General features: G+C 45.0%; 1 protein-coding gene across 3 annotated transcripts in view; it reads right to left on the minus strand.

The window, feature by feature from the left end:
* SIK3 (SIK family kinase 3) overlaps positions 1-22,127 on the minus strand; it is a 49,809-nt gene that overhangs the window by 2,440 nt on the left and 25,242 nt on the right. For 2 of the 3 annotated variants that reach the window (XM_012658345.1, XM_012658343.1), the window contains 9 exons: positions 21,453-21,523; positions 19,052-19,195; positions 15,156-15,306; positions 14,294-14,419; positions 13,932-14,017; positions 13,058-13,167; positions 11,703-12,033; positions 10,199-11,088; positions 593-756 (listed from right to left, as the gene is read on the minus strand). In XM_012658345.1, the coding sequence (XP_012513799.1) occupies positions 593-756; positions 10,199-11,088; positions 11,703-12,033; positions 13,058-13,167; positions 13,932-14,017; positions 14,294-14,419; positions 15,156-15,306; positions 19,052-19,195; positions 21,453-21,523 (2,073 nt within the window). The remainder of the gene's footprint in view (positions 1-592; positions 757-10,198; positions 11,089-11,702; positions 12,034-13,057; positions 13,168-13,931; positions 14,018-14,293; positions 14,420-15,155; positions 15,307-19,051; positions 19,196-21,452; positions 21,524-22,127) is intronic. The other variant, XM_012658344.1, reaches the window with a different exon arrangement.

The raw sequence follows: 22,127 nt of genomic DNA on the forward strand, positions 1-22,127 counted from the left end.
TGTCCCTCTCACGACTAGGAGTTTGTCTTAGGACAGTACTGTCCAATTGTACATTCTGCAATGGTGGAAATGATCTGTGTCTGCCCTGTCCAATAGGACAGCCACTAGCCACAGGTGGCTATTGAGTACTTAAAGTGCGACGAGTATGACTGAAGAACTGAATTTTTAATTTAATGAGTTTAAATTCGAATAGCAACATGTGGTTAGATGCTACCGTGTTAGTGCCACTCTAGGAAAACAAAGCTTTGCTGAGCCAGATCAGCTTCTTTATCTGAGTAAGTTCAATGTAGCCACTGAAAACTAACCAAAGGCCCAAGGCTTCGTTTGCTGGGGCCTGGGTTTAGACTGGGGAGAGGTTTGATAACTGATACTACAGGGAACAGATGACCACTATTTTTGATTCCTCAGTCTAGAACTGGGAGTATAGATTCTGCTGGAGTTAAGGGTTGGACTGTTAGGATGATGCAAAGAAATGGTCCTGGAGTCTGGCTGATAAAGAAGAGGAGAGATGCCGCCCCACATCATGACGTTCTGTTTTCCAGGTTGGAACTGGTAGGATCCCACCCCTGAAAAGCAGGGGTGACCAACATACGTAAGCATCGTCGCTGTTCTGGATCGTGTGGTGTCTCTGGAGGGTCCGGGGCCTGTGGTGCTCACGCACTGAGGGACGTGCTGGGTACCCAAGCCCATTGTGACCTGGCAGTTCCATTGCTTGTCCCGGAGAACTTCTATCCACGCAGTTCCCTATGACAGACTCTGAGAAGACAGAGCAAAATCGGGTCAGCAGACCTGGAATTCTTCTCAACAGGTAAACTCCCGTCAAAGAAATGTCTCGCAAGGGACAGTGAGCAAGGCTGAAGACCACCATGTGCACTAACTGCTAATCCTCAGCTGGCTGGTGGTGGCACTTATAGGTGCCTGGACCAGCCCAACAACCCTAAATCCTGCAGCAAATTGAGCCTCTTTAGGAAGGGACCACACCCTTAGGAAAAACATCCCACCCAACAGGGCATGGCCGGCTCACACCAGACTTTTTCTTCTTGCTTCATTTCTCTGCTGACTTAACGGCGCTAGGTTCCCAAATCCAGATGCATATAAGAATCACTCTCAGAGCTTCCAGGGCCCTCTAGCTGGGAGGATGGCCTCCATTCTGCGGATGCCTCCTCTCTCCTCCCCTGGCATCCCTCAGGGTGCCACCCCAGTCTTCTCCTCTTTCTGCTTCTCTAACTGCGGCTTCTGACTCCTCCCATGGCTCCTCCACCCTCTGTAAGCAAGGACTCTTCACATTCTGTCCTTCACCTTCTCTCTCCCCACACTTACTCTGGCCACGTCATCTATTTTCATGGCTTTACCGGTATGCCTGTGTGTAAAGAATTACTGAAATGCTCTTTTAAGCTCCAGATCCTTACTCCCAGCCATTTACTAGCTATTTTTTCTGGGTATCTAACCAGCATGTAACACTTAACCATGTCCAATTCCAAACCCATCGACTTCCCCCATGACCTGCTACTCCTCCACACATCCTTGTTTTGGTGCCTCATTTTCCTAACCTTCCAGGCATGAGCTTGTGGGGTCACTGTTGATTCCTCACTCCTGGTCCCACAACAGCTTAAAGTCTAAAGAATCTACCTCTGCAGTGCTGATCGCTTCAGTCCCCTTCCTTCCAATTTCACGGAAGCCCTCTCACCTCTTGCCTGGATATTATACTATCCTCCTAACTGTCCCCCTACCCCTACCCTACAAAGATGAATATTTCTAGAGAGTAGTCCATTCACTTCATTTCCCAACATTGCCCCAGCCTATCTTCCAATCAGTATCTCACACTATTCTCTCCTGCACATGCTGAGCTCTAGGCAGACAGACCACTTAAATCTTCCCCGCCCATTCACAATTTATTCATTTGCTCTCCTCTATCTGCCCTCTCCTTGGACATGTCTGATTCTTCTACCTCCATTCCTGCCAATGCAAATCAACTTATCTTTCTAGGACCATCTCAAATGTTATCATCTTTATGAAACCTTCCCTTTCGAACAGAAATAGATTGTTTCTTCCTTTAAACTTCAAAAGACTTCATCTCTGATTGCTCTAACATTATCCCTGGTACCATGTTCAATTGTGTACTTATTTTAATCATTCATATTAGGCTGTAAGTTCTTTGAGAACAAGAATTGTATCTTAGGCATGTCTGTGAACCTCCAGTGTTCTAGAACATTGTCCTATACCCAGTAAGTACATAGTAATGATCTCTTTAACTGATGTTAATAAATGCTCTCTTAATATGGGTTACTATCCTGTCAGAGTCATGCAACTCTATGGACTGGAGTTTGGACAGAAAGAGGAGTTCAAGAGGAATGAGTCTTTCTTTCCTTCTTTCTTTCTTTTTTTTTTTTTTTTGAGACGGTGTTTCACTATGTTGCCAAGGCTGGAGTGCAGAGGCCCAATCATAGCTCACTATAGCCTCCAACTCCTGGTCTCAAACGATCCTTCTGCCTCAGCCTCCCTAGTAATACAGTTGGGATTAGAGGTATGTGCTACCACTCCCAGCCAAGTGTTTAATTTTTTGTAGAGATGGATTTTGCTATTGTCCAGTCTGGTCTTGAACTGCTGGCCTCAATCAATCCTCACACCAAGTGCTAGGATTACAGGCATGAGTCACCGTGTCCCACCAGTATTTCTTCTTGATCAAGGATAGTCAAGAAGATTATCAGGGCCACACCTAAGTTGACAGGTAGCATGTTTGGCTTATCTTTAAGGGCCTGGGACTTGACAATGTGTTTGCTTGGTTTTCTGAATCAAAGCTCCTTGGCAACAATTGGGCTTATTTTCTGATAAACTGACCCTTGCTTGATGAGACCAAGTTTTAAAAAAATTCTTAAGCTGAGCATGGTGGCTCATACATGTAATCCCAGCACTTTGGGAGGCTGAGGTGGGATGATCTATTGAGGCCAGGTATTCAAGACCAGCCTGGGCATCATGGTGAGACACTGCTTCTACAAAAAATAAAAATTAGCCGGGTGCGGTGGCGCATGCCTATAACCCCAGCTACTTGCGAGGCTGAGGTGGGAGGATCGCGTAAGCCCAGGAGTTTAAGGTTATAGTGAGCTATAATTGTGCCACTGTACTCTAGCCTGGGTGACACAGCAAGACTCTGTCTCGAAAACAAACAAACAAAAATTCTTAATAGGAAATACAGCTCTAATGCTAACTGTGCCATTCCAGTATCTATTTGAACAATTAAGGAAAGCATACTGCTGGAGTGTTGGGTCAATGGTTTCCTTTAAGAATCAAGGTTAGGCCTAGGCTCAGAGGCTGAGGTAGGAGGGGAAGGCGGAACTAACTGATATGCACATGGCTAGTAATGAAAGACATTCTGGAGAAAAATTAGAGGAGGAGGGAGCTTTCAAACTACCAAAGATGAAGGCAAGTAGAAAATCTTTTGAAAGTTCTCTGAGCAAAGAGGTCAAAGGAGAAGCCAGAAGCCAACTTTTTTTGCTATTCAAAGCTAAAAGCCAGCAGACAGAGAGAAATAAAAGAAAACCTACAGCAGGACTTGCTCTGTGGGATTAGCTCACCCATCTCACCCACTCAGCGCAATTCCTCTCAGTGGGCACAGCTCATGTGTTGGCCCCAGGACCAACCGAAACGCAACGCACTGGCAGAAGTGGTGCAACACTGGCTCTGTGGGAGTGAGGAAATGTCGAAGCTCTCTGCTTTGCCAAGAAGCAACACGAGTAGCTGCTTCTTACTTTTTCAAAGTATTTCCTAATGCCTGTATTCTCTTCTTTGGTAGCTAGCATCATCCGTTCAATTCCTCGGGGAGCTTTTTTTCTTTAAGCCTGGTTATAGATTGGGGTGCAGATCTCATCACTTGCACCTCCTCGCTGCTCCCAAAGACAAACATGAGCGCAGCTCTCCTGTTTAAAGATTTTTGAAGGATCATTACCAAACACGAGGAAATGGCAAAGCTAACAAAATGTATACAGTCCTGGTTCGTGATATTTAGGGCCTTCCTACCTATTCTGGAGGCCTCAATGCTTTTGTCTGTCTGTTTGCCATGTCTGGTAAGTCTCCTTTCTACTCTTTCTGAATTTGTTTTATTCCTGACAATGGGGTTTCTCCAAACCACGACATCCACCCTCCTTTTTGGCTCTGCCATGTCTGCTCTCTTCCCAGCCTTCAGGTCTGACGCCGACAGGCCTGAAAGTGCCACTGAGACAGAGCAAGCTATCACCTGACAAATCACGTGATGAGCCTTCCTGACTCCCAGCCCAGAGCTCACTCCTCAGCCGAGCTGGAGCGGAGCGCAGCAGTCATGAGCACACGCTCTGGGGTCAAGAAGACTTGGTCTTGAATCCTGGCTTCACTGCTTCCCAAGGAGCAGGAACCTGTCACTCAACTTCCCTAGGTCTCAGTTTCTTTATCTGTAAAATAGGAGGTGTGTAGCGTGCTTAATAGAGCTTGATCCACTGTAAAAACCCTAAAGACTGGTGTTATTTATAATATTCATTTCAGAGAAGTTCTGAGTGGATAAGGGTATACTGAACTAGCTGACAAAAACAAAGAAACTGATTTTCTCACAGAACCCTACTTCCAGAATTATGGGGATAGTCTACCCCTATGTAAATGAACGAATGAGTTACTGAAACTTTAATTTCCAGAGAAAAAGCCTCTGATTTAGGAGAGACAATGTAAGTTAAAAACCAGGTGAAGAAGTATATTAGCAGCAGCTGGAGAACAAGCCAGGGCTCTGCTCAAGTTTCAGTATTATCGGTAGCTCAAAGATCTGGAAGGGGGCCGGGCATGGTGGCTGACGCCTGTAATCCTAGCACTCTGGGAAGCCAAGGCAGGCCGATCATTTGAGCTCAGGAGTTTGAGACCAGCCTGAGCAAGAGCAAGACTCCTGTCTCTACTAAAAAAAAGAAAAAAAAAACAGAAATAAATTAGCTGGACAACTAAATATATATATAAATATATAATATATATATAATATATATATATAAATTAGCCGGGCATGGTGGCGCATGCCTGTAGTCCCAGCTACTCGGGAGGCTGAGGCAGGAGGATCGCTTGAGCCCAGGAGTTTGAGGTTGCTGTGAGCTAGGCTGATGCCACGGCACTCTAGCCCACCCGGGCAAAAGAGTGAGACTCTGTCTCAAAAAAAAAAAAAAAAAGATCTGGAAGGGCTAGCCTCTTTCACCTGGCAGATGTGCTTGGAAGGTGTGGAGGAGGGGCAAGGGGACATAAAGGACAGAAGACCAGGAAATCAGAGAACCTCAAGTCAGGATCCAGCTCCACCACCAACAGTGTGCACGAACAGGAGCAAGTCATTGAACCTCTCCTTAAGGCTCCTAATTTGAAAAATGAGGGTTGTTTGGGGGCACAAGGAGATAACACATGTGAAAGGGTCTTTAATAAGTTGTAAAAGACTACGTTAAGTAAAGTATTATTTTTAGTAAGAAAGTTGACCCTGAGTCTAGGAGTCCTTTATGACACTATAAATGAGACCTAAGCACTATTTGGTGGGGGGAGGGGTGTGAGTAGACTAACTCACTGACAGAGGGCGGGATGATGGATCACGCAAGGGAAAAAATGTGCACCACCCCCTTGCCTGGGGAACTTTGGGACAGCTTGCACAACTCTCTATTGAATCTGTCAATGTTGACTTGTCCTTACTCATTTACTGGGTTTTAAGAGAAAATGAGAGAAGCGATGTGCTTGCATATTCCTCTTCAAGGCTCCGAGGGTAACCCCTCCCAGTCTGCCAGCATTTTACTCCTCTCTGGGGCTGAAAGCCATAATGCTGAAGCTGGCTGAGCTCAGAGAAGAGGATGTGGTTTTGTGAGTTCAAGTTGGTAATCTCACTGTGTAGACTGGTTATGCTGTACTTACTTGCAGAGACAAAAATCAAATGTATGTAATGCTACGGAAGGAAGACAAACCTTATTTTTAATTCTAGACTGGCAGACAGGGAGATCATAGGCAGCATGGGGCACTTATAGCCCTGACACTTCTACACGTTGGCAACAAACCTCAGGCATGGCCGTCTGCTCAGTGCTCTGGCAGTGCCTGGCCTCACAGCGGCTGGTGACAAACAGCCACAAAGGAAATAGGTAACCACGGACACTGATATGATGGCATTTAATTTTCACTGACTAACACCAACAATCCCTGTTCATCTACCCTTAAGAGATATGAGGAAGATCACACTAGCTCTACTCTTTCTAATTATACTTCTTGGAGCACTCCTTACATAGTGCTTCATAGTAAAGCTGTTTATGTGCTTGTCTTCTCCCAGCAGAGCATAGGAACCTGAGGGCAGCTTCTCTATCTTTTCATCTCTGCATTCCCACAGCGCTGACAGTATAGTCTTGTGCAACAGTTATTCAATAAGCTTTGCTGAATTTGCTCAACGTGGAAATAACAGTTGAAGTGTTTTGGGACTAGTGTGTAACTAACTACACAGAGATGGAGGGATGATTAAAGGAAAGAGCAGGCGTTCTTCCCTGTCCAAAAAAGTTAACAAGAATGAGCTCCCCGACAAGGTGGTGAGGGCATAGCATTATAATCCTTTCTTGGCAAAAGTGACAGCAAATTATCTGATTCTTTGATAAAGTAAAACCGTAAGCTGTCAAGTTTTTAAAAGAATAGAATGAGCTCAGGTTCAAGCAGGCAGAGATTGTGGAGCCTCAGTTTCTACTCTACAGGGGAACCTTAACACACACTTCCCAGGGCGGTTGTGAAAAATGAGCAACTGAGTTAAAAGTACCAAGCACGGAGCAGGCATACTACAAACATTAATTCCACACTCCTTCTCTCAAGGGGCATTTAGCTGTATACCCCTCAATGCACAGATGAAGAAAATGGAAGCGAGGTTACATGATGGGCCTACGGCCACAGAGTAAGCTCTGCTTGTTTCAGGTGAGGCCAGTGGGGCAAGAAATCATTTTAAACACACAGACGAACATCTCCCAAGGGATTTTTAATTCTTGAGCAGCACTGGGCTTCCCTAGGCCTTTAACGTCTCTACTGCATCACGTCACTACACTGGATTCTAAACTCACATAATAATAAACATGTAGCTTTATTTGTTAAAGATAATTGTATATGTCATTCCCAAAGTTACAAAATAGGAACAGATGTTAGAAAGAGGTAGAGTGAATAGTACTTAAGCAAGAAAGGGCATACTCTGTGGTGAAGGCAAAAAATGAAGTTTAGAGTAAACTGGGAGACATCAGGAAGACGAATCTCTACAGGGCACTAGCAAGCAGGCCAGGAGCTAAGATGACAGCTTCTAGAAAGCTCAGATCAAAGGTCAGAAGGAAAAGATGAATGAAAAAATGGGACTTTGGGGGAAGACACCAGCAAAACTGATAATAAGGCTATAAGGGCAGGGTAGTTTTGAACTGAAACCTTTACGGATACACTTACGGTCTGACTGTTCCAGAGACCCAAAGAGATGTCTGTAGGGGATAATGGCGGTGATGGTGACAGATGTAAGCAGGAGGCAGAAGGAAGAGGGAGGAGAGGAGAAATGGCAGTGAGTCCGCCAGAGGAAGAGGTGGGACAGATTTGTCAAAAGAACCGTAACCACAAAATATTGACCTGAAGTGAAGTCCTCAGACTTAAAAGACTTATAACAGGGACCAACTGACAGGACTGCAAATTGATTTAAAACTGCCAGGAGAATTGGGTGGCACGCCACTGTTCGTGTGGCACACCGCGGCCGGATCTGGACAGTACTCTGCATTTGAGAAAACCTGTGCCCTGATTCCTTCATGCACACTGTAGCTCAAACCGGCCAAGCCTGCTTGTTGTCCCCTAAAGCTTCCGTGAAACAGTCTCGTCCATATTCTTTCCTTATGCTTCTCCTCTAAATCCAAGTGGCAAAATGCTCTTCGTCCATCAAGACCCAACCCGAATGCTACGTATTGCTGGAAGCCCACCCTGTTCCTCGGATCTAGAAGTAATCTTTCCTTCCTCTCCTCCTCCCACACAGCACTTGTACCAACCACATCTGCCTACTATGGGTACCAAACAGATCAGCATGCCTGCCAAGGGAGGGCTCCTCTGACAGGGGACAATGATGAATACATGTTCTCCACCTTTCTGTGCACAGGAGGGACAGTGAAGAGAAATTAGAGAAAATAATTTTTGAAGAAAAACATTTCAAAAAGTATTTCAATACATGGCAATCCAGAGCTGGGGGAGGGATGGAGGGGGTAGCACTATTCGCTCCAGCTTTGCTCCTTCCTCAGTGCCTTGCACACTCGGGCATGCTCAGTCAGAGTCTCGTGTGTCAGCAGGAGCTAGTGTGAGCAACTCTCAGGTTCAGCTGCCACTTACTAGCTTTGGCCCTGGGGGCAAGTTACTTAATCTCTGTCCCTCAGTTGTCTCATTGGTAAAATGGAGATAATAAGAGTCACTACCTTATAGGGCTGTTGTGAGGATTAAACTAATTTATACATGAATAGCATTTGATGGCCGGCACATGGAGAACACAATAGAGATGTTAGCTGTTCTCCATTTTTATGCCAACCATAGTACGCTCATCTGCTGGAAACTTCCATTCACACGGGAATCTTTTCCACAGCATCCCCGATATCGTCACCCCACCTCTGCTAGAATACTCCCAGCAACAGAAGCTCCCAGGCTGCTGAGGCAGCCTATTCTAGAAAGTCTTTATAAAGGTCTTCCAAAGGAAATTTCTTCTTCCATAGAAATTTGCTGCAACTTCTGTCCTGATCTTGGTTCTGCCCTATAACATCAATCCAGAAAAATCTAACCCCTTCTTCTGTCAGGTATGATGCTTGTCTTAGTTTTTCCTCCCAACCCTAAACACCCCCAGTTCTGTCGGACATTCTCTATATGCCCCGGTTCTGAAAGCTCCCACCCCTGTCCACCTACGAATGCAGCAGCCACAGATGAACACAGTATGTCTGGCTGGGCAGACCTGGAAGCTGGGTGACTCCCATCTGTTCAAAAGCCCAGGATTTAATCGGTGCTTTATGCAACCACATTATCCTCCCCATCAGCCCATAACGAGGCACAACCTGAAATCACCAAGTCTTTTTCACATAAACTGCTTTAGAGCAAGGTCTGCTGTGCCGTTCTGTGCTGCAGGATCGAATTCCCCGCGGAGCGGAGTTTAGAATGTTGACTTTAAAGGACAGGGCAGGAGATGCAGGTAGTTCCAGGGAGGGAAGGATGAAAGAAATGCTTAATCTCAGGGTTAGACAGTTTATGGAGAAATTCACTTTTATTCCCTTGGATGGCAATGATGAAAAGTGGTAAACTGCAAGATCTATGATGATGGGATGGATATCATTCCTGGTTTTGTCTAGGATGAATGCTATGATGCTAACAGAGCTACATTTTCTGAGTATAACTTAGTAATGCTAATCTCTTTCAGAATGAAAATGAATATACTCATTTCATTATAAAGTGATACAAAATGAAATGACATGGGCCCCTTATGAAGCTGTAATATTCTGTATTTAGTTCATTAACAAAATGACCAGAGAAAATACTTCAAATTTATACATTTATATCATACACTTCAGATTATCAAGTGCTTCTCTCTCTGTCTCTCACACACACACACACACACACACACACACACACACACACACAGAGAAACACTATGTATAAAGACAAACACACAGCGACAGTGTTTAAAACATATACACATGTTTTACTTTTCACAAATGTTCTGCAAAGGACCATTATTCCTCCTGCTCCTTTTTCACAGATAAGGAAAATCTGAATCAGAGCATTTAAATGACAAGGTTGTCATATTCGTGATAGAGGTAAGAGCAGAATTAAGATGCTTTGACTCTAGCTCCAACACTATTTACACTAAATATTATTTGGCTGACTTTTTTTTTTTATTGTGGAAGTTAAAGTTAGCTATTTGATGACAGTCAAGAATTTCTGGAACCCATGAAACCTTAGTTATGAACCGGGGGAATCGATAACATTTCTCATGACTGAAGTGTTATCTATCACTAGCTCTTTATTTTGAAAATAGACCCCTTATGCACCAATACCCAGTTCCTATATGCTTTTTCCCCAAAAGGTCCTGAAGCTCTTCTCAGGAATTTTTTTTTTTCTTAGGAACACAAGGTACTAGCTGAAAAAAGATCACATTACTGAGTTAGGGCAGACTGGCCCAGGACTCTTACTCTGAGGAGACTCTTACCTCTGCTGGGCACCTTATTTCTACTGAATGCAGCAGTCGGCTGATGTCCGTAGGGATGTAGCCCCAATTCCTGGGCATGACTCACAGTTCCTAGCAAAGATTCAGGGTCCCCAGGTCCACCGGTGCTCAAGAGCAGGGGGCTGTCACAGCAACCTTTGGTCAGTGTATTTGAGCTCTTACTGTCTGGAAAGCCATCCTGGGCCCCCTCACGCAAGCAGTCCTCTTCCATGCTCTCTGAATGCATCAGTGTCGGTTGATGAGCATACCCGTGGGTCGGGGTGGGTGAGGAAACCTGGGAGATACATTCTTGTGCCCTGATTTGTAGCAGATGCTGGGGGCTGGTGTGATGGTGGTGATACGAGTCAGCATTTTGATACGATAAAGCCTGGCGCTCTGTCATACTCTGTCCCCCAAGACTGGGAGCCAGACTCCCAGCATCCCCTTGGTTCATGTGCCTGAACAATTCTTGGTACTCTTGCTGTTGCTGCTGTTGCTGCTGTTGTTGCTGCTGTTGCTGCCTTTTAATGAGCTGTGCAAACTCTGCTGGGGGCAGCCGAATGTCCGAATGGCCAGTGAGCGAATGCCGGGGAGAGAGCAGTCCTTGAAGGATGTGAGGTACCTGCTGGTGTCTTGTATAGTCTGGCGGCGTGGGGGACAGCAGGGCCTGCTGTAGTGCCGATGTGGTATAGTGTGACGGCTGCTGATGGGCACTGGGAGGGAAGGTGGGCAATTGGTCAAGTGGAGGGACTTTCAGGGCTTGGGTTGGAGGGAACCCCACTCCTGTTGAAGGGCTGTAGCTGCTGGGGGAACCCCGGGACTGGTCCAAAAACAGATGGGGGTGTAAATGCGCCTGGTCGTAGTTAGCAGGGGAGAACCGATTCACGTTCAAGCTGCAGACACAAAAGGGAGTGAGTAACAAGTGTGCCAGACTCCCCTGGGAATAGCTGCTACTCTTCCTCAGTAGGGAGCACCCACTGGTACAGAGAGCTGCAGTGCAACAGGGCAGAAGGGGAGGTATGCATCGGCCCTATTTATCCCCTTATTTGTGTATCCAGTAATTTCCAAGGGACTTAGGGCACTGTGTGCATAACAGATCTAGCTCCACCTTGAAGGTAGCAACTTGGCCTCTCTTAAAACATCATTTGAGCTACTAAGAGCCACCAATCTCTTAGAAGAGTGACAGAGAAGGAAAGACTCCTAAAAGAATAGACAAGGGGAACTGGCGTTTTTACAGACTCCTCTAACAGGCTTTCTTCTTTGCAAGCAAATAGTAAGATAGCTTTGCCATTTTCCTCCTCTGCCTCATTAGCATTTTAATCCTGGGTCAATAAATAGCTTCCAAGTTCATCCCAAACCCACCACCCTGGTAAATTTTAGAAAGGGTGAAACAAGAGCACAGCAGAGTCAGACTCAATCTCCTTCCCTCCTTCTCTCACCCTGCTAAAGGGCTTCCTCCCACCTGGATCACCTAGATAGATGGCAAGGTGACGTCAGACAGCCTTACCTGTGAGCCTCTGCACTGTCAGCACTCAACTGCTTGGACAAGGGCCGGTGCCCATAGTTGAAGGTGGCCATCAGGTTGGTACGGTGCTGCATCTGGATCTGACTGGCACTGGGGCTGATGGAGATGCCCCGCCCGGCGGAGCCTGCAGCTGGCATGTTGCTGAGCATGTCAACAGGCTCTTGTACTTGGATGGTCACCTGCTGTGACTGGGTAGGCTGCTGCATGCCCAAGCAGGTTAGTGCCACGTTGGGAGGAGGGGAACAGTTTTCAGGCTGCTGCTGGAAAATTGCACTGCGGGAGGGCAAGCCTTGAAACTGGGAAGGAGATGCACCTGGAGAGAAAGGAACCGCAGAGTGACAAGTGCCCAGGTTACCTGTCAGCTGGAAGTAATGGGAGCCAATGAGGATACTCAAATCAGATACTAGCTACAGCAGTGCTTCTCAGCCTTTAGTGTGCATAAGACAAACCTGGAGAACTTGTTAAACAACAGATACCTGGGCTCTCCCCAGAGAATTCTGATGCAGTAGATCAGGGTAGGTCCCCAAGAATTTGTATTTCTAATAAGTTCCCCTAAAAGCTGGTCCATGGATTGCAGTTTGGGTAACGTGGATCTGGGCAGTGCTTCTCACACTTTAATGTGCACACAAATGGCCTGGAGATCTGGTTAAAGTGCAGACTCTGATTTAGCAGGTCTGGGATGGGACTGAGATTACATTTTTCCTGCCAATGTTGTTGGTTGGAGGATCCCACTTTGAGTAGCAGGGGCCTAGAGGCCAATTCAAACTTTCCTCAAGGATTCCTTGGGAGACTGACAAGGGATGCAGCTTGGGTTGTATTACTCAGGAGATGCTCAGAGCGCCGACTGCTAAAGACGCGCACCAGTTACTCATCTTCACCTCCATCTAGACATCCTCAAGAGAGGGTCCCACATGTGTGGTGGATAGCCAAATGGAGCCATGACAATAAGAAAGGTTCTGGTAGCAGCTTATTTGGTAGGGCTGGAGGGGGGGTTTGTTAAAAATATTAATAATAGTTAACCTTTATTAAGAACTGTTTTGTGCCCGAGACTATTCCAAATGCTTTACATACATTTATTCATTAAATACTATACCATTACTATCCTCATTTTACATTTGAGAAAGCTGAGGTACTCAGAAGTCAAGTAACGTACCCAGGGTTTCACAGCTAAGAAACCGGTAGAACCAGGATTCAAAGAAAGGCAGTCTGGCTCCAGAGTCCACACCCCTGACTACTATGTTATTCTGCCTTTCAAATGGTTCATGGTGCTCAAGACTAAGAGTCATTGTCACCATGTGGTATATGATGAATGGTTCGATCTGAACCTCCCCACTCACCGTGAGACTGGATCATGGCACTGTTCATGGGGGGAGGACTATTACTGGGCTGCCTGAAGAGATGGTTGTTAGGATGGTTGGGGGGTGGGCTTGAAGGCTGAATCCTTAACCTTAAAAATAACAAAACAAATAAGGAAACTTCATGAGGTGACAGTACAATCTTGAGTTAAGTTTCAGCCACACAAAACAGAAGTAGAGACTATTTTTTTTTAGTTTTGATAAGCCTCCATGCTAGAAAAACATAAACAAGCCACCAAACACAGTCTGTCTATCTATCTATATATATATTTTTTAATTGAGACAGGGTCTCACTCTGTGGCTCAGGCTAGAGTGCAGAGGTGTGATCATAGCTCACTGCAACCTCAAACTCCCAGGCTCAAGTGACCCTACTGCCTCAGCCTCCCAAGTAGCAGGGGCTACAGGTGCGCACTGATGTGCCCAGCTATTTTTCTGTTTTTTGTAGAGAAGAGGTCTTGTTACGTTGCTCAGGCTGGTCTCAAACTTGTGGCCTCAAGCAATCCTCCTGCCTTTGCTTCCCAAAGTGCTGGGATGACAGGTGTGAGCCACTGCACCTGGCCTCCATATCCTGTTTGAACAGACTTCTCAGCCGAAAAGGCAGAGTTCACTGTAGGCCTAGGCCTGGGCTCCTGTATTAGGTATCTGATTACTTTTCTCATTTTCTCTAAGAAAATGAAGTGGCACAGAAAGTCAGGATTTCAGGAAGGCTCCTGAAATTTATCTTGGTTTCTCTGCTTTTCAAATGGATTCTTATAAGATGAATGCTAAAATCAGCCAATATTTCCCATATGAGTCAGGCCAAGGATACCATGCTATAGAGACAATGGCTTAGGTATAACACAAAATGATTCATTACCTCTGAAGCTGGTGGGTAAGGAGGGCTGGCTGATTTTCACATGCAGCCTGAAGAGGTGGAGAAGGCTGAGGAGGACAGATAGAATCCTAAAACATATGGGGGAAAGGAAAAAAAAAATCATTGTGAGCTTAAAGAATACTCAGAGTTATTCTCAGGAAGGGAAGAAACAGAAAGAACTATCTGTGTCTCAGATTTATGCTTTTGTTGTTCACCAAAAGGTCTGATTACCTTTAGTGAACATGTCAACGATAAACAAAACTCAACTCCACTTTGCCCTGAGTGATCTCCTCCAAAACGCACAGGCAAATCAGCCTGCAAGCAAACTCCAAACAAGTTGGAGAGAGCAAAGAGTGACGGCCTACTTGAATTTGCTGCTGGAGAATTTGATGGTGCTGCTCCTGCTGGTATAACATATGCTGCTGCTGGGTCTTCTCCAGGGTTCTTTCATCAATCTGCCCCCCGTACATCTTCTGCAGCTGCTCACACTCCTGAAGGGAAAGCAGTTAATACAGATGGGATGCAGCCAGGTCCACCCCATGCAGTGATCTCAGCAGATGCAGATCTGCCCCAAGGTCTCATGGGCAGAAAACACCACAAGAGAAGAATAGTGTCCTTGATGAGCCCATTTATAAAGGTATCTGTGTACTAAATATATTCACAGTTTCTGAACGAATGGAAATCACCAAGGATGGCCTGTGTATGAGGGAAAGTGTCCAATGTGAAATCTGTGTACAAGGCACAAGCCACTTGAAACTTGGTCATCAGGAAGGCAGAAAGGAAAGCGGCCCTTTAGAGAAGCCTGGAGGAACGTTTCCTTCCGCTGGGAGCACCATTCCCTACCAACTGGAGAGTATGCCAGGTGGTAATGACGTAGAGCAGGCTACAACAAGACCCAGCGCCTGAAATCATGAGAGGACTGCCAGGGTTGCTTAGAAGAACCTTCCCTGGTGCTTCCCACAGAAACCCAAGCCCAGAAATTCCTTTCCAATAAACTACAGAGACAGGAGAATAATTTAGTCTCTTCATGGAGGAAAGCAAGTTTGATCCTGGGGAGAGCTGTACGTAATAAGAAGGAAAGAATGTTAGAAAGCTATGCTGTTTTCACGTATGAAACCGCAGTGCTGCTGACGTGCAGGGGTAGAACGTTTACCACCCCAGTGCTCCTGCAATACTACTCTCTGTCACCCATACTTCTCCAGAGATGCCTGCCATCTCGTCCATTACCTGCTGCAACTGTTTGATGCTGCTGTTGTTGCCCATTTTTTCCAGGTGAGCTTTGAAGGCCTGGATGCTTGCAGCCCCATCTGAGAACCGGCGCACAGGGGAGAAACGCTCCGTAGGGAGGTGCAGGGTGTTGGAGTCCTTGTAGGTAGAGCTGAATACACGGGAAGAGAAGGTTAGGGGCTGGGACTCAGGGTGTGTGACCAAATCACATAGGGACTGCTGTTCCAGACGAACACAAAGACGGCTGGCTGCGTGTGTAGCTCTGCATATTATGTCACTTCCATGCCATTTCCGGAAGCCGGTCGTTTCCCTAGCCTGCTTTTCCTTAGAGGGCTCCAAGTGCACATCTTCCATCTCCACTTACCTTCAGTTGGTTTACTTTCCAAGCCCGGTGAGCTCATAAATATACTAGGCCAGAGAGAAAAGCTTCTCAATATCCCCCAGGCCAGGCTGTATAGACCTCTTGCTTTTATAATATAATCATGTCTCTGTCTAGTGCCTTTAGAAATCTAAAATTCACTCTTTGACCCAAAGTTTTCCCTGAGCAGTGATCTCTGTATGTCCAGAGAGAAACTATAGTCAGCTTTGTGGTCAAAGGTCTGGCCTGGAGGTTCACAGGTTCTGTGCTAAAAAATGGATGGTGAAGGTTGGGGTGGGGGTACGTGGGCACTTCTGATCCCAGGATGCAGACAGCACATTCTTAAGGAACGTGGGCCTTAAGATCCTGCGTGTAGTACCTGGTCAACACGAAAAAGGTTACCTACTGTGAAGATGAACTTCTCAGAGCAACAGCACCACCGAACCTCCTAATGAAAGAGGAATCCTGTGGATTACCTTTAAAGACTCCCACTGCTCAATCGGAACACAGCCAGTATCTTACAGAAAGAAAGAACAAGCTACTGATAAGTAATGCCTAAGACGGCATCAGGGTTAGAAGCTGACACCTATGTTTGTGCCCTAATCAGAAAGAGATGTTTATAGGATGAGGTAAGCAGATAAAAGACTGCCAAAGCAGCATTCCAATAGCTGATGGAACGGATCAGGGTTTCATGTCCAGGGCAGAGATGATATTACACCGAACTCTGGGTGAAATGACGTACCACCTTGCCAGTGATTCATGGTGGACCAAAGCAGAACCGTATGGCTAAGGAAGCAGGTTAACAAGCGAGTTTAAATGCAATGCGGACAGGGAGGGACTAGGAGGAATCTGATGACTGAGCGGAGCTGTTAAGTGCGTCTGGCAGCAGGTGAAAGCTCTCTTTGCTAATGATGGCTTCTGGTTCAGACTCTACCTGAAGCTCGACACGGGAATGAGCACAAACACGTATTTGTTTCAGTAACACAAAAGACAAATGATTGCACGAGACACGATCCAGAAACAGTGACCTTGAAAGCCGCGTTCGGGAGCATTTCCTCAAAACTTCTCATTTCTGTTTCTACTTCAGGTTTTTTGAGATAAAGCAAGCAAGTACTATTTTCTCCTAAAATTTGACTCCTATGTTTTCAGTATTTTCTGATAATGGACACGTCTCTGATTCACTCAGAAAGTTGTGTTCTTCAAGCAGTCGGTACAGTCTTTCTGCACAGAAATCATTCTCTCCCATCAGAGCAATAATCCCAGGTCCAGGTATTTCATGACTTTTCCAGCTCAGGTTGAAAGGAGACCGATATGCAGGTCAGTCCAGCACAGTAACTTCAGAGGAACACTTCTGACATAGCTGCTTATTTTAGAAGCACTGACAGTATCAATTATGCTTGATTTTATTTTTATTAGCAATCATGTTCAAACTCAGGACAGCCTCATATTAGGCTGATGTTCCCACACTGTACTCTTCAAACAGGGACTTGGTTCCTCACCTGGATAAAATTCATCTTGTGTTATTTTTTATGCTGTTGTTACACTTAAAAATTTTTGTTAATTTTAAATTACATACTTCCAGGAATGAAAAGGTTGATCAGACACACTTTTGTCTCCACGACGGACTTCCTCTCTTATATACCAGAAGAACAGATATATACGCTGTTCTTTAATGATTTCCTCCAGAAAATGAACGGAATTCAATAACCTATCCAAGCCACCCATTTTCAGTGTTTTATGGCCTTGGAAAGCTTCTCTATTCCCCTAAAGACTGACTTTAATCTCTTGTGTTGCATATTTGTATAGTGACCCCATCAAGACATGCTGAGTTTGCACAAATGCCCCAATTTACACAATATGCCACTCATAAAGCATTCATGTTCTTCCAATTCAAACTGGCTTGGCCACAGGAAACCCTCAAAACACTCTACCAAACATGAAAACAGACAGCAGACAGACTTCCAGTAGTCAAGGCCTTGGCAGTGACTGTAGGAAAGGGTGGATATCACATAGACAGAGCTGTGGGCCAAGACGGTCTTTGAGTAACAAACGTCAACGGGATATACGGTCTGTGATAAAGGCTGACTCTGGAAATGTGCCTATCTTCACGTTTCCCTGATAAGAATACCTCCTGAGGAACACCTAGAATTAAACAAGGATACCTGAAGGACTTAGGCTAAACAATAGACTCTGACAAGGGCTGAAAAATTAAGTGTCAGGCTGTGGAGGAAAGAAAGATGGAAAAAAGGAGAAATGAAGTAATAAAGGGCCTACTGGGTACAAGCGTAGAGTTCAGAGTTATGAGAAATCATAGGAAACATATAGGGGGAGGAGAAGGAAGCTCTCCAATAATTACTCAAAGTACCCTTTGATGTGCAGTAACAATGTAGGTCCTGAGAGATTTTCATTAGAAAAAGACTGTCTTTCTGCGCCATCAGATTTTTATTTGAGAATCTTCATTCTTCCTACTCCTAAATGACCATTTTGTTCACAGTCATGTCTAAAAACTTATCTTTCTTCTTTCAGAGTTCCAACGTGGCACTAATTATGTCTCAGTCTGCTCAGAGTTCACCTGTCTCTGCTGATTACATCAATGCCGCCAAGTGGGTGACTAGCCACAATAAAAAATTGTATCATGCTTGCTAGTGTGAGCTGGTTGTGAGATTTCATAACATACGTATAAACCTAATTTCCTCAGAATCTGACTGCCTGTCAGCCTTCCTGAGTAAGACTGCTCTTCACTATCCTCCCCAAAAGACTGAAATAAAATAAGCTCTAGCAACTGCTGGGAACTTTGAAAGTGTGGCCCACGAGCTTGGGAGCAGCTTCAGAATGGACATGACTAAGATTTTTAGTCATCAAGGTATTCACGGAAGATAATCATCTTAAACTAGCAAAGTGTCAGTCCCTCCAGGCTTACTTAGATTCAGTGAAGTTTTCTTGGTCAGGAAGGTTAAGCTTGGTTTTATTTCTTCAAGAGAATGAATTATAAATGTAACAGAGACCTAGCAAAAGATTTTGCCATCAGAATATTGAAAGGATGACTTCTCGAACACATCACTCAAGAGGATGCAGCACCTCTGCTCTACCATTCACAAGGGGCTGTGTCTTTCTCCATATTCAAGTTCGTTGTTCAATGGTAACATGATATGAAACGCTCGTTCTTCTAAAAGTCAAGTTTACTGATACGGCCATAATTCCTCCTATTTACAGTTGGCCTTCTGAGAGTTTCACTTCCTTGCAGGTCTCAAGTTCAATTTCATCTATGAATCAACATCTAGAATCATGGAACTCAATTGTAGACAATAAACAGGTCTCCAGGCAATGGGAAAGAGGAATTTTGTATTGCTCCAGGACCCAGTAGAAAACTTTTGCCCTGTGCATTGCTTAGTGCAAGAAGCGGAGAAGATGAGAGTTCAGGATGACAGCTGGCTGCTACTTAAAGCCATGATGCTAGTCACTGTCACTGTGAGACTAGTCAGAAGGGTGCCTGTTCGATGAGCCTCAAAGAGCTCATATAGCTCATGTGGCTACTCACCGATGCTGATCAGGTACCAGGTGAGGAGGCCAGACCCGGGAACGGAAAGGCTGCTGTCCTAGCTGCCGTTGTAGGTCCGGTGGGATCTCAGCTGTAGGGTTGGTCATGGCCAGTGTATGTCTTTTGGACCTATTTGCCAAGTACCTGCAACAAGCAGGAGCACATTTCATAGTAAAAAAGAGGAGCAAGAATATTCCTCCCCAAGAAGCATTAGAAGTTAATCCAAAGCATTCAATGAGATAGTGCCAGAGCTCAAGAAGGGCTCAGTGGCAAAGAGATCCCTGACTGGATGGAAGTGAAATGTGTCTATCTGGCCAACAAAAGTCGGCTTAACACTGAAGTGGCTAAACTTGAACCTAAGAGCAGCCACTAAAGAGAGGGAGGAAAGCAAGCAGATCTAGCTCACAAAGAGGATCAATTTTCTTTACTTCATTCCCTTCAACAGAAGAATTTCTTTTCTACATGTTAATTTTATTCCTTGTTTCCCTCTAAATTTCCAAAATACAAGTCAGAGGAAATGAGCCCTAAAGACTATTCCTAGAGATGAGCCATGGGAGATATTCAGAAGGGCTCCTCGTGTGTCTCTCGATCCCAGAAGCCCCCGGTTTTGAAACTGTCCTTACTATGGGGTCACACAAAATAGATGCTTCCATTTGGGGATAACCGAGTTCCACAACCACCCCTTCCCTCATGCTCAGTGACTGTAACTCAGTCATCAGAGAAGAAAAATTGATGTTGTCCCCAGGGAACCAACCTCTACAGAATGTAGAGGATGAAGAAATAAAGCCACATGAAATGTTTAGAATTGTTTATGGGGGGAGGAAAGGCAAGGCAAGAAAACAGAAGAGTTTCAAAAGCTGAAGAGTTCAGAAGCAGATGGCTTTCATTCTGAAGATCTTTCAGACCCGCCACTTAGTCAATACATTAATGAGATATCCGTCCCCTTCGTCTGGTGGATGGCTTCCTTCACCACTGCTGCTCTTCTTGGGCATGACTGAAAGAGGCATTATTTCCTCTCTATTACATCAAAACTGATGGGCAGTACACCCTTAAAATGTTACTCTAAAGAAGAAAGAAGGTGGAGCTGGAAGAAGTCAAGTCAAGACAAAGAAGGTAAAAATAAAATATTGCTGTCTCTTGTAAGGTAGGAAGGTAGTAAATTTTCTGATTTCTCATTTCTTCATGACCCAGCAGGGCCCTTTTGCAACCTTATATACCCTGTTATCAGGAAACTATGGAAACAACAGCATCAAGAGAAAAAAAAAGTTACCACAATTTTCCTTCTATTGGCTAAACTGTAGAAGTAGCTGGCCCACCTACCAACACCCCTGTTCACCAGGGTTTTCTTTCCACGTAGGACCAGCTTCTTTTTGCATAGCAGTTCCCTTACAGAGCTACTGGGGCAGGAAGATGAGTACTGGCCAGCAACAGTCAGGTTCTTAGAAAATGGTCTCATTTCATTTTTAACTACCTTGCCCATTTAAACCAAAATCAGTTAACATATTATAGAGTGATTAGTGGTCATAAACTTACCAAAAAATAAGCCATTAGTAGTTTAACATCCATTTGATAAAGACACCCAAAGTTTCCCCAAGAGCCCATGAAAACCATTTTATTTCAATTTCCCTCAAAGGAAAAACATATAATCTTGAAGAACACCTGTATTTCTGGGAAAATACATGCTGGATTCTGGTGAAACCCCCTCCCCGGAAAATAAGAAAAACAACTCCCACAGGGGGCATGCATGGAACTGGGGACCAGGGCTAGGAACTGAGGCCAAATGAACAGTACAGCATGCCTGATGGTCACTGCCGTTCTCTGTGAATTAGGCATCTCTCAAGAAAGTTTTGCAAACAATGGATGTTTGTATCTGTCCCTGGCCCGAATCCCATATTCTTTTTTTCAATATCTCTTTGTTGGTACAAGGGGGTAGAAGGAGCACAGAGCAAACAGTACAAGAGGTATTCATTCTCCTGGAAAGGAAGAGTCCATGCCAGAGGTCCATGGCTAGACTAGCTAGGATCACTGTCATCCCAAATCTCCAATTCCTTTTCAGTAAACAGTTCTTGGCAGGAAGGAGCAGGCTTTGTGCCTTGTGAATACTATCAGAGTTGCAATATGAAGGCAGGGGGCAAGGAAGGAAGGAGGGAGGAGAGAAAAAGTTCTTATGGTTATTGCTGTCACTTAGGGGACTTCCAATGGCGCTTACAGAAATGAAATTTTCTGGGTAGTCTTCTGTTACTTCCATGTGGGGAGGAACATGCCATCTGGCTTGAGCAAAGAGACCACACAAATGTTGAAGCTGCACTGTACCACCTCCTTGGGCAGAGGTGACCTTTCGCTGGTTGCAGGGGGAGCCTGCCCAAGGACGTTCTGCAAGCACTGCCAGATGTCACATTACCTCTGCACAGCTTCCTGATCTGGCTCCCCATCTGAGCTCTCCTCGTCCACAGGGGTAACTGCTGGCACTGCCTGAAGAGAGACAGGAAGGAAAAGCTCAAGGTGGCAGCTTAGTCTCTGATGTCTCTTATTCTAGTAACTGGACGTGGGTAGGACTTCCTGTTAACTTTCTTATTTATAAAACTTTTCTGGGACTCCTGAATTATACAAAACTTTCATATACCTGGGTTTTTAAAATTTTTACCTTGCTCAGGTGATAGCAATTGGGATTTCTTCCCTAATTCATCTTCATTCATTCATTTATTCATCCAACAAATATGCCTACTATGTTACAGGATAAAATGTGAATTTATAGATATAGACCTTGCCCTCATTTTAGAATCTAGTTGGACAATAGAGACAGGTAAACAGATAATTACAAAATAGCATGACCAAGTCCTCTACTAAGGGAGCTTGGGAATTAAGGAAGGCATCCTAGGGGAGGTAACACCTAACCTGGGACCTGAAGGATGCACAGGAGCTAGCTAGGCAGAGAAAGGGGCCACAGGTTTCTAGGCTGAGAGAAAAGAGAAGGCCTGCAGATGTTTGAGGACCTGAAAATATAGCAGAAGATTGTTTACCTGTAATGTCTAGGAGTTGACTTGTTGTTTCATATTAATGTTATTTCCAGAGTTTA

The sequence above is a fragment of the Propithecus coquereli genome, unplaced genomic scaffold (genome assembly GCF_000956105.1).
Source record: "Propithecus coquereli isolate 6110/MARCELLA unplaced genomic scaffold, Pcoq_1.0 Scaffold580, whole genome shotgun sequence".
NCBI lineage: Eukaryota > Metazoa > Chordata > Mammalia > Primates > Indriidae > Propithecus > Propithecus coquereli.